Source organism: Lepisma saccharinum, chromosome 13, assembly GCF_977018435.1.
Source record: "Lepisma saccharinum chromosome 13, izLepSacc3.1, whole genome shotgun sequence".
NCBI lineage: Eukaryota > Metazoa > Arthropoda > Insecta > Zygentoma > Lepismatidae > Lepisma > Lepisma saccharinum.
In genome coordinates this window covers 39,019,084-39,032,566 of record NC_139241.1, presented here as the reverse complement: position 1 = coordinate 39,032,566, position 13,483 = coordinate 39,019,084, and the positions used below count along the sequence as shown (strand labels likewise).

At 37.5% G+C, this 13,483-nt stretch overlaps 1 protein-coding gene across 4 annotated transcripts in view; it reads left to right on the top strand.

Moving 5' to 3' along the window:
• LOC145997240 (uncharacterized) overlaps nt 1–13,483 on the top strand; it is a 200,230-nt gene that overhangs the window by 147,148 nt on the left and 39,599 nt on the right. For all 4 annotated transcript variants that reach the window (XM_083134067.1, XM_083134068.1, XM_083134065.1 and 1 more), the window contains exon 3: nt 1,934–2,029. In XM_083134067.1, coding sequence (XP_082990193.1) covers nt 1,934–2,029 — 96 coding nt within the window. The remainder of the gene's footprint in view (nt 1–1,933; nt 2,030–13,483) is intronic.

Genomic DNA, 13,483 nt, shown 5'->3' with positions numbered 1-13,483 from the left:
GTAGCATAATTTCTAACCGAGTCCGTCACATAATACGGGAGCAAGCCCCTTACTGTAAGCAAAATAATGTTAAGGGCTCTCGCAATAAAGTGAAAATCGTCTTTTAAGATAAATTATCTCAGAATTAAACTAACAAAGGGATCAACTCCTTATTGAGAACTAATTCCATACTTATGTCAAGCGCTGAGCTGTATAAGATAATAAAATTAACATCATTCTGACATGCAAGTAAATTATTCTGTATATATTCACACAAACAGGTTTCGGCGAAACAGGAGTAATTCGTACGATACTAAGAATAAGAAACCTTGGGATTTGTATCTATGCTCCCGCGTAAGAAACACAAGGGCCTCCCCAATGGCGCAGTGGTAGCGTCGTCGCCTCCTTGTAACCAAGGGGTTCCGGGTTCGATTCACGGTGGAGGCACACAGTGGTTCGGATCCAGTGATGTGCCGTAGACTATAAGTTTACGTCTACATGCGTTGTCTACACGTAATCTACGCGAAGATTACATTGGGTTGTAGTTTACATAGACTACGTAGACAATCTAAAATGCATTAAAATTAATTTTCAAGGGTTTCATGAAAGGAAAGTGACATTTTCAACTATATTGGTTCCTAACGAACTGAAAAGAATCCTATTTACAACAAAATTTATCTTCTCTTCTCTCACCAACTATGGAAGAAGATAAATGGTATGCAAAAAACAACAACAGATGGCAGTCGTGAGACAAGAGTGATCTTTTCCTCATAAAACACTAGAATATTTCCTATGTTAGGTTTTATCCTAGGTGAGAAATTGTTCTAATATGGAAGAAAGAGTATGAAAAGTTCTCACACATCAGCAACTGATACGCAGTATAATTTTATTTTTATTCCACGGCGTCCTTTGCTAAGTTATCACCTTTCACCATGTAGTTTACATAGATTACGTTATCTACGTGTATAAAATAGTCTACGTGTAGAATGTAGACTATCGTCGTTTACGCGTAGACTCACATCACTGTTCGGATCCTACTTTAAACTGTAGGTCCAGTCCCGATTAGTGTTGCCCACGAGACGAGACTTTGGCCTGTCTCGTCTCGTGGAAATGCTGTCTCGTCTCGAAAATATTCGTTTGTCTCATGACACATGGTCAATCTCGTCTCGTCTCGAATTTTTAAAAGCCTGTCCCGTCTCGTCCCGTGGACAACACTAGTCCCGATTAACCTTACTGTGCATAAAGTGGACTTAAAACACCAAATCAATAAATCACCCGTGGTGCGCACATGGCACATTTGTATGTGTATAGAAAAACTGTTTGAGTTCCTCGTGCGTTCTGGACTGGCTTCATGAACGTTTTCAATACTTTACTTGCAATCATTTTTTTATAACTCCTCAATTATATATTATACACACACACACACACACACACACACACACACACACACACACACACACACACACACACACAAATGCACGCAAAAATCAACCTCGCTTCCACGTACAGTCACGAACACTTCTGGGTTGTAATTATACCATTAATGCTAAATGGAATCGTTACAACCCAGAACTGTCCGTGACTGTACAGTAGTACAGCCGGTAACTGCAGTGTTACAGGCTCTGGTGCCTGGACCCGCAGCCAAGATAATTAATTCACTGTATAAATTGTGTTGTTTAGTCTATAAACGAGACAAGGGTTCTTGTGGATATTAAATAAAATTGTAGTATGAATTCGTAAATTGTTTGGACTCATGCAAGCGTCCTAGATTTGGTGTACATCTTAATAAAAGCTAATAAACATTATGCTCAATTGAAACCGTCATCGCGATCACTAGATGTCGCCACGTGTTTAGATTGTTGCATAGCTCCTTAGCACCCTTAGTTCGAATGTAGAAACATGCATGTACAGAGTATTAATTATAATTAATGTAGTTTACATTTTCTCTCAACAGGTGACTCTGACGGAGGATGTGTTTGGACCACTCCTTCCTTACAGAGGGGACAGGGACAAGAGGACAATAAGGACCATTCTGGATCTCGTATTCTGGGTAGGAATTCGTAACCACAATTTTCTCTTACGTTCTAAAGATCTTCTACGTAACTCCACATTTTGTAAGAACTGTTTTTAACATTGAGCCCACAACAGATTTTCCCAAAATGTTAAGTATGGGACAGCAAGGATAATATTAATAATACAATATACCACGTCTAGTATGTTCTTCAGAATGTCCTAAAATTAGTATGTTTAAAGTCAGTGGTGCAAGTGGGGGGCAGGGGATGCGACACTCCTATTAACCACTCCACAGAAAATAAGGAAAATTAGATAAGAAAATGCTCTTTTAACCCATATAAGAATATTTTTATCGTATTCAGATGTATAAGAAATTGAATTTCAAAATGTGCAGTTTTTGTGCCAATTTACTAATTTTCATTGAGTAATTATCTATGTGATCAGAAGTATCCGGACACCCACCTGAAAATAAAGTACAAGTTTGGGAACCCTCCATCGGAAACACTGGCATTCAATACAGTGTTGGCCCACCCTTAGCCATGATGACAGCGTTCACTCTCACAGGCATACTTTCAATCAGGTGCGAAGGTTTCCTGAGGAATGGCAGGCCATTTCCTCGCAGAGCGCCAAAATGAGAAGAGGTATTGATGTGGATCGGTGTGGTCTAGCACGAAGTCGGTATTCCAAAACATCCCAGAGATGTTCTGTGGGATTCAAATCCGGACTCTGCGCAGGCCAGTCCATTAGTGGGACGTTGTTGTCGTCAAACCACTCCCCCACAAGCCTTGCAGTATGGACGGGTGCTCGGTTGTGTTGAAAGACACAATGATCATCCCCGAACTGGTCTTCGACGGTAGGCAGCATGAAAGCTGTTAAAATGTCAACGTAAGCTTGTGCCGTGACATTGCCATGTAAAGCAACAAGGGGGCCAAGCCCCCTCCAGAAGAAACACGACCACACTGTAACCCCGCCACCTCCGAATCTCACTGTCGGCACTATACAGGCTGTTAGATGTCGTTCACCAAGCATTCGCCACATCCACACCCTATCATCGGATCGCCACATTGTGTACTGTTTGTCATCACTCCACACAACGGTTTTCCACGGTTCTATGGTCCAGTTTCTACGCTCCTTGCACCACACGAGGCGGCGTTTGGCATTTGTCTGTGTGATGTTTGACTTATGAGCATCTGCTCGTCCATGGAAACCAAGTTGCCGCACCTTGCGCCAAACAGTAATGGTGCTTGGAGTAGATCCTGATGCAGTTCGGAATTCCTGTGTGATGGTGGCGATGGATGATTGACGACAATGCTGTAAGTAGTATAAAATACAATATTATAAACTCAACTTATAAGTGTAGAAAAGAAGAGGTTATTTGATTGAACAATCCGATTTGCCTACACTTAAAACAATGCCAAGAGGGGCTTATACCCCAATTCTTCAAGTGTGATATGCTTTTAATTTTAAGAATTCTGAATTCTAGTGTAGAAAAGAAGACGCCTCAACAGACAGATTTGCCTACACTTAAAACTATGCCAAGTTCCCATAAGATTTTATTGTTTACAGTGTGTTTTTCTGTCAAAATCCCAGGAATCTTGAATTTTAGTGTAGAAATGATGAGCCGCCCCTCAGATTCATTCCGCCATGTATATATTGATATAAAGCTCATAGCTCCTGGGTTCTGAGACCCAGTAGAGTGTGGTGCATAGCTCCATGGTTTTTATTGCCTTGTAATCAAGAGGCTTCTGGGTTTGAGTCCTGATAAAATGTGAAGCCTCCCCTGATTGCAAAGTGTTAATATTGTTGCCTTGTAAACAAGAGGCTCGGGTTTGAGTTCTGATAAAATGTGTAAGATTGAAATACATGTGGCAAAATAATATCTCCACATGTGAGATTTTGAGAATAATTACTGCTAGTTGATATACAACTGATAGCTCCCAGATCTGAAACCTGGTAAAGTGTGTTGTACAACAGCATAAAAGAGCAAAACTATTTTATATTGGGGATCACCAGAGCCTAGTTATTGCTGTTGTTTGGGTATAAAAGCACCAGCTCAGCCACTAGCTGCTGTTATAATTGTTTTGGCATATTGTCCATATATAAACAAACAACAAAAATGCCAAATCAAAAATATTGCAATCAGTGTAATAAAAATATATCTAGTTCTAATTGGTCTAGACACCGGCATATTTGTGACCCTAAGAAATGCAGAAAGGCCACAAAAATGTGTCCAAGATGCCATAAAATATTAAGCAAGGCTTATTACAAATGGCATAAAACAGTCATCAATATTGCCCCCTCAACCATCTACATCTGGTCTGAAAAGGAAGCATGAAACACCTGTTAATGCTGGACCAGCAAAGCAGCCACGCTATGCACCACCTATCCATAGCAGTTTTAATGACCAATTAAGGGATCACCGGTTTGTATCAGAGCCAAAATGTGACATTAAGAATTTTTTGAACAGTATAAATCCTAATGTGCAGGCAATTCTAAATGCAGAAAATGGCTCTTATAAGCTGTCCCTCAAATTGTTTACACAATATAAGAAACCAAATGGCACAAAATTTACACAGCCCCACATAACAGAAACTGTACCTGTATATTCAAATGCAAATTTAGACAAAATAATAAGCAGTTTGATAGATCAATTAAATATTAAACACTCTGAATTTGCAGCAAAAGAGTCTGGATGGAGCCTATGCGGTTCTCCACACAAGCTCTATGTTAATATTTCTGAATTCAGCCCATTACAAGGATCTACATATCTGCCATTACCTGCCAATATTAAAAACAAAAGAGCCGTGGTTAATATAGAAAATAATGATGAGAAATGCTTTTTGTGGTGTATTTTAGCTGCTTTGTTTCCAGTTTCAAGGAATCCTGAGAGAATAACTTATTATAAACAATATGAACACAATTTTGATGAATCAATGGAGGGTTTAGAATATCCAATGTCTGTTCAGAATATTGATAAATTTGAAAAAAAGGCCCGGGAAATTAATGGTAAACAATTATCTATTAATGTATTTACTTGTTCTACTGGCCGTGGCAATTGCTTGATAGAACCTCTCAGAATCAGCACATTTGATGATGGTTCTGCTGTTCCGATTGATCTGCTCTTAATTGAAGAAGATGGCACATATCATTACACTCTGATACACAGTCTTGAAGCTTTAGTCAGAAAACAACAAGGCAAATCCAATACAATATTCAAGTTGTGCAGAAGATGTTTGTCTGTATTTGATGGTCAAAAAATAATAAATGGGGTTCGGGAAGTGAATGCAGAAATTGCTAAAAACAAGTTAATTGAGCATCTGAAATACTGTGGCAACCATAAACCTGTTCATATGGTGATGCCTAATCCAGGTGAAAATGCCAAATTCAAAAAATTTGAAGCCCTGTTGGAACACCCAGCATATATAGTCTGTGATTTTGAATCAAATCTCAAACCCCTTGCATTCTGTAGCCCAGATCCTGATGAACCTTCAATTACACCATACCAGTTACATGAACCTTCTAGTTTTTTTTATGTGGTTGTACAGGATGGGGTTGTTAGTAAAGAATATTTATACATGGGAGCAGATGCCATCAAAGAATTTGCACTTACAATAGAAAATGAGTGCCGTGACATAGCATCTAATGTATTATTAAAATCAAAACCTATGTTGCCTTTAACAGAGAAACAGATTGAAGATTTCAACAATGCAGAAAAATGCCCGGTATGTGATTCTGAATTCTCAGATACAAATATCAAGGTGAAACACCATTCTCATACAGATGGCAAATTCAAAATGGCCCTGTGTAATAGCTGTAATATTAAGATCCAGAGACCAAAATTTGTCCCTATATTTTGCCATGGTGCATCCTATTATGATTTTCATCATCTGATCAGGTACGAGGGGTTTGACAAGCAGAATTTAAATATTTTAGCTGAAAATAATGAAAAATATATTGCCATTAGCAAAATAATTAAAGTTAATGGTGTTCCTATTCACTTAAGATTTCTTGATTCATACAGAATTTTATCGGCTAGCCTGGCTACACTGGCCATTCAATTATCTGATGATCAATTCAAAATCACATGTGCTTTGTTTCCAAATCAGGATCTGAAATTAATTAAGCGGAAGGGTGTATATCCATATGATTATGTTACAGATTTTTCTAAATTTGATGAGTGTTCTCTGCCACCACAACAAGAGTTTTACAGCAAAATCAGAGCATCTGGAATCACTGATGAAGATTATCACCATGCTCAATTGATGTGGAACAATTTAAAATGCCAGACATTTGGTGATTATCACAAGGCTTATTTAAAACTTGATGTGACCCTCTTAGCTGATATACTGCAGGCATTCAGAAAATCTTCCATGCAAAATTATAAGCTGGATCCAATGTATTTTTACAGTGCTCCGGGCCTAGCATGGTCTGCAATGTTTTTAAACACTAAAATGCAATTGGATCTGATCCAGGATCAAGATATGTATCTGTTAATGGAACAATGTATAAGAGGAGGCATGGTGCAATGTTCTCAGAGATATGCCAGAGCAAATAACAAATATATTCCTGATTATGATCCAGCACTGCCATCAAATTATATACTGTATGTAGATGCCAACAGCCTCTATGGTTATGCCATGATGGATAAATTGCCATATGCAGGGCTTGAGTGGGTTGAAGATTTCAATATTGAAGATCTTCAGGATTTTGATGACAGTAACTATGGCCTGTTCTTAGAAGTTGATCTGACAATTCCTGATGATTTACACAACACATTTTCTGATCTGCCCCCAATTCCTGAGGTTAAGTGTTCACCTGGCTCTAAACAGAAGAAATTGATGATGACTCTAGAGCCGAAACAGGATTATGTCATATATTACAAAAACCTCCAGTTCCTGATGCATCATGGTGTTCAAGTGACCAAAGTTGGAAAAGTTTTGAGGTTCAGGCACTCAAGATGGTTGAAACCATATATTGATACAAACACAGAGCTTCGAACATCTGCAATGAGTCAATTTGATAAGACCTTGTTTAAATTGATGGTCAAGTCAGTGTATGGCAAAACAATTGAAAATGTCAGAAAACATATTGATGTTAAAATAATTACTGACCCCAGCCGGAGCAAAAAATTGATTGCAAAGCCCAACTTCAATTACAGAAGAATTTATGATGAGAATATGGCACTTTTCAACATGAAAAAAACAAAGATTAAGTTTGATAAGCCTATTTATGTAGGGGCTGTGATATTGGAATTGGCCAAATTACACATGTTAAAATTGTATTATGATGTGTTGAAGCCTTTTTATAAGGATCGTGTAAAACTGATGTACATGGACACAGATAATTTTGTTCTTGATATTCAAACAGAAGATGTTTATCAAGATATAGCACAGCCTGAATTGTTTAAATATTTTGATACCACTGAACATTCAAAAATTAAACCCCACAACAAAAAGGTGCCTGGCAAGTTAAAAGATGAGACACTTGGTGATGTTATTGTGGCATTTGCTGGGTTAAGGGCCAAGATGTACAGTTTTGAAACATGTAGTGGTGTTGTTGCAAAAAAGGCCAAGGGCATTGGCAGAGTGACTGTAGACAAAGAGCTTGAATTTGAAGATTACAAAAATTGCCTCAAATCATGTAGCACAATCAGAACATCAGAAAATAGAATTCAGAGTGTGGATCACTTGTTGACTACAAATACTGTAAGAAAAGTGGCTCTGGACCCACATGATGATAAGAGATGCATTTTATCATGTGGCATACATACTCTACCATGGGGTCATTGTGATTTGAAAAATGGTAATCAATGCCCAATTACAGAGCATGATTTGAAATAAATAAACATGCCTATGAACTTATTTGGGTTCAAAAAACAGGCTATTATGGACATGCCAACACCACAACCCTCTTCTGATATAATATCTAAACTAAGTGCTTTGTTAATTATTCATCTGAACAACATATTTACAGATGTTGATGATGAAACAGGTAAAACATTGTACATATTTAACAATAATTTAAATCATTACCAATTACCTGTAGGTGGTCAATTGCAATTTATTACAACCCCTGAGGGTAATGTCAAGATTTCAATAGGGAGAAATATTTATAGAATTAAGCACTCAAACATGATTTCTGGCACTGTATATACTGTTTCTGCTGGTGACTGCTTATATATTGAGGTCCCGGGATCATATGACAAGCTTATACCTTTTTTTATAGAATTAAGAATCAGATATTCAATAATAAATAACCACTAAAACAAAATGCCTAATGATATATTTGGCCATACAAGACATGAAGATCACAGTGATGAGATTCTGATGCTTGATGTCAGAGTCAAGAAATTAAGAAGTGATTTACAAGCTTTACAAACCACACTTAATGCCAGTCTTCAACTAGAAATTACAAATTTACAATCACAATGCATGGACCCTCTTCTTAAAATTGATTCTGAACTCAAATTGCTGCTTCAGAAATATACTGACTTGGCCACATTGGATAATTTTCAAAGTTTAGAAGAAGCTGTAGCAGCTCTTCAAGCCAAATTTAAGACCCAGGCCACCAACTCTGAGCAATTGAAACAACAATTGGAAGAGCAGATAAATAATGTCCAGACACAGCTCCAAACAATTGTCAAAAGCATAAAATCACAAGAAGATTTTGATCTAGTGATTTCCACTCTAAAAGAACAGATTCAATCATTACAGATACCTAATCTGGACCCCTTGTACAATGCCATAACCGAGGTTAAAGAAAAAATTGAGACACTTGAAAATTTTATGAACAACTTGCCATCTTCTGATGCTTTGAGTGCAATAACTCGGAGTGTTGCCAACATTAAGCTGCAACTTGAAATATATGAAGATTTTGGAAAAATTCAAAGTACCATAACCCATCTTGAGGGTACAATAGCAGCAGTGCAAAGTGATTTGACAAATGTACAAGAATCCCGCCTGCCTGGTATTGTAGACACACTTGTCAGTGTCCAGCAACAGATCACAAAGCTTGAAAACCTCAACACTGAATCTGAACTATCTCATTTTCATCACTTGATCGATGATATCCAAACAAAACTTGAAATTTTACAACAATCAACACCCACTCAGGCAGATATAGCCCTGCTCCAAAATGCTATGCAAAATGTGGCTGATGCTTCTGAATTAAATAATGTGAAATTGGCACTTGAATCTTTGCAAAATACTGTAACAAATCTGCCTACATCACAGGAACTTAAAAATATAAAGAGGGCAGTGAATCGCATATTGAAATCAGAAGATATCAAGAATATCCAGACAGAGATCAAACAACTTACTCAGACAGTGGCCACTCTACCAACTAATCAACATATTAATGAACTGCATGCCCTGTTTGAGGATATCAGAAGACAGGTCCATGATCTTACTGCTCAAAATTCAAAATTGGCAGTTATTGAAAATTTGCAACAAATTGTAGCTAATATCAAGCAACAGCTAGGGACCATGGAATCCAATCAAGCAAATGCTCTGTCTGTTTTTGCCACCCAGCTTCAAGAGATTGTGCAACAATACAAGAAACTTATTGTGGACATAAAAATCAAGCCAGGCCATGATGATGTTGTTAGGACCATCAATGAGCACCTTGAATCTGTAACAAGCAGATTGCTTACAGCAGAAAAAGAAATAACAGGCATAATTGAGAATCCAAAACATACAGTAATTCTTGAATTGTACAGCATCCCCAACAAAGAATATGATTCACCATTTACACCAGGTGGCAAAATATATATGCTGTCCCCTGCACAATTTTATTACCAATTTTTTGTTGGGGGCACACTGAGACCAATCAAGATCAAATATTGGCTTCAACCACAGGCACACCACTACCCCACCTTATCAATAACAAATGCTGACAACAAAGCAAAAATCACCAGTGCAGAGTTAGAGTATTTTACAGATCCCAATACATTAGAAACATCTTATGCTGAAGATGATGGCTCTCTGGAATTTCATATACAAATAGGAGACAAATTATATTTAGAAAATCCTGTAGTATCAGCTGCTGAACACCCCATAGTTGCAATATTCTTGTTTTCATATTATGTCTAGACAAATTATTGTTGATGAATTACACAGACAAGACAGACATAATTATAAGAGACTGCCAGTAGTCACAAAAGGCATAGATGATTTATGGCAGAGCGACTTGATTGAGATGGCAAGTGGACAGCTGAAAAACTTAGACAAAATCAACAAGGGCTACAAGTATCTACTCACTGTAATAGATACATTTTCAAAATTTCCCTGGGCTGTGCCACTCAAATCCAAGACTGGAAAATGTGTTACAGAAGCCATCAGGACAATCATCAATCAGAGTGGAAGATCACCGCGCTATTTGCAAACAGATAATGGCAAAGAATTTTATAATTCTGTGTTCCAACAATTTATTAAAAGCCAGTCAATACAACATTATTCGAGTTACAGTGATCTCAAAGCCTCAATTGTAGAGAGATTCAACAAAACCCTAAAAAATCTTATGTATAAACGATTTACACTTCAAGGTAATTATAAATGGATTAATATTCTTCCAGAACTTCTACATAAATATAACAACTCTGTCCATTCCACAATCAACATGAAACCCTCTGAAGTAACTTCATCTGATGAGCAAAAATTGATCAGGACTGTTTATTATCCTAGATACCAGCCAACAACAAGAAAGGCCAAATACAAGGTGGGTGATCAAGTAAGAATCAGCAAATATAAGCACTTATTCAAAAGAGGCTTTACAAGAAACTGGAGCACTGAATTATTTACAGTGGTTCAAGTTAAACCTGGGACCCTTAACACATATATAATAAAAGACCAACGAGGAGAAATTCTCAAAGGCAGGTTCTATGAAGAAGAACTCAACAAAACTAAACAGCCTGACACATATCTCATAGAAAAAATCATCCGCAGAAAAGGCAACAAGTTATTTGTCAAATGGCTAGGACTTCCAGAACACAGCTGGATCGATGCAGACAAAGTGATAATGTGAGCACCTGGGATGTTATAAAAAGGCTGCCAGAACCTGAACAGCAGATTAAGAGAAATGGCAAGTTGCTGCCTGAAAATATTAGATGTCTTATTGTTGGGCCATCGGCTTGTGGTAAAACTACACTAATGATTGATAATTTTTTATTGGCACCCAACTGGTTAGACTGGAAAAACAGGCACTTGTATGTCTTTTCTATGAGCTTGGAACAATTAAAATATCAGCAGCTGATGAAGCTATATGATGGATTGGATATAGCCACTTTTGAACCAGATGTTAAGCCACTCCATGAATGTCTCGATAATTCTGTTGTTGTGTTCGATGACATTATACTGGATAATCAAAACAAGGTTAGAAATTTCTTTACACAGGGCCGACACAGAAACATTGATTGCTTCTACCTGGCACAGACTTTTTCAAAAATACCGAAGCAGCTGATCCGAGACAACAGCAATTTTATATGTGTGTTTCATCAAGATCATACCAACCTCAAACACATACATGATGAATATGTAGGTTGGGACTTGAGCTACAATGATTTTTCCAAGTTTTGCAGTAGGTGCTGGAATCAAAACAGTTATGGGTTTGTCACAATTGATATGACAAGAAAACCCAATAGTGGCAAATACAGAAATAAAATCAACAATTTTCTAGACATTGAATCATATATAAATAACCATGAAAAGACCAATCATTGATGATCTTAAATTAAGAGATTATCTTGTAAAAAGATTTAAGGGATGGAAATCACAGAACCGAGGAATTTATGAACAACACAAACAAACAGAACAGCCCATTATTGATGCTATTAGTGAATTAGGTAAAAATATCAAAACTGTTACAGAGCAAAATCAAAATTTGATCACAGAGCTTGTACCTGTAGCTGCAAGGAACATATTAGATTATCCAATCACCCCACTTTCCAGTATTCATACACCTAGTCCTGTTGCTCCTCGAAGAATTGAAGCTACTCTGGATCCTATTGAATTGGTTCTTCTTGCTCAAAAATATTTAAGCACACCTAAAGACAACAAAGATGAGGTCTTTGGCTTATATGCTGACACAGAGCGTGTAGGGAGCATCATACATAGAATTGGCAATTTTAGAGTAACATTTATGGGAGATGATCTTATTGTATATTCAGAATCTCATCTTGGAGAAAATGGTGGTTTTGTTAAATATCCCGGCACACCTGGGTTGTGGGAACTGATGACTAGGAAAAGGCCTGGCAACTATACAGATCAAGACTATGAACACTACAAAGAAATATTAATAAAATCAGATGCTCTATACCAGAACAATGATCCCACACAAAAAAGAGTCAAGTCTAGCAGTGGAGCAAAATACAACAATTTAATCAAGCCCATATGGTCACAAATTAAGACAGGCAGTGGAATCAAACAATACAACACCCTGCCTAAAGAATTTGTCTGGGTTGATGATGTCAGGAAACTTGTAGATAGGTTATTGGTGATAGCTGGGGAGGAAAATGCTGGCAACCACAATTTTTACAATGAAAAGGTTGGAAATATGGACATGATAAGCACAAAATTGTCTAATTTTATAGTGAATGACACTAAGGGGATTGGATATCTTATAAAAATTATTAATAGTCTACCACCTAAGTTTTGGAATATTTCTGAGGGCCGGGGGTTGGTTAATGACATTATAAACAAGCTGCCATTTGAACTACATATTCCAGGCTATCAGTATTGTGGTCCCGGTACAAAATTGGACCATAGATTAAACAGAGGGGACCCTGGTGTTAATCCCCTAGATGCTGCTTGTAGAGACCATGACATAGCATACAACACACATTCTGATCTTGACAAGAGACATGTTGCAGACAAGAAATTAGAAGAGGCTGCATTTGGTAGATTTGTAAGCAAAGATGCTTCTTTGAGTGAGAGAATAGCAGCATTGGGGACCACCATAGCTATGAACACCAAACAAAAACTGGGGTGGGGGCTGTGAATATATATATAATAAACCTAGAATGAAGGCCAAGGGTGTTATGTATCAAATACCTTATGCAGGTCTTAAATCTCTTAAAACTATTGATAGCCTTTTAACCAAAAAGCAGCGGAAGAAAAAAAATTCTTGTCTTGCAAAGGGCCATGGTATGAAATTGTTGCTTAGTACCCCCCAATTAAAAAAATTACAACAATCTAGAAAAAATCACATGTGGGGGGGTTTCATATTTACTATCCCGGCCATCTTAGCAGCACTTGGGGCTGTTGGGAGCTTGGCTGGGGGATCAGCTGCCATAGCAAAAACAGTAATAGATGCCAAGAAGAATAGGGCAGAATTAGATGAATTGAAGCGCCATAACCTGGCCATGGAGAAACAAGGCAAAGGTGTTAAGAGAGCCATGAATAAGTTTAAAAAAACAAGAGCCGCTTACAAACCAAGATATTGAAGCTTTAATCAAGCCACTGGGCATCAAAAATTTTAGAGGTGTGTACATGTCTGA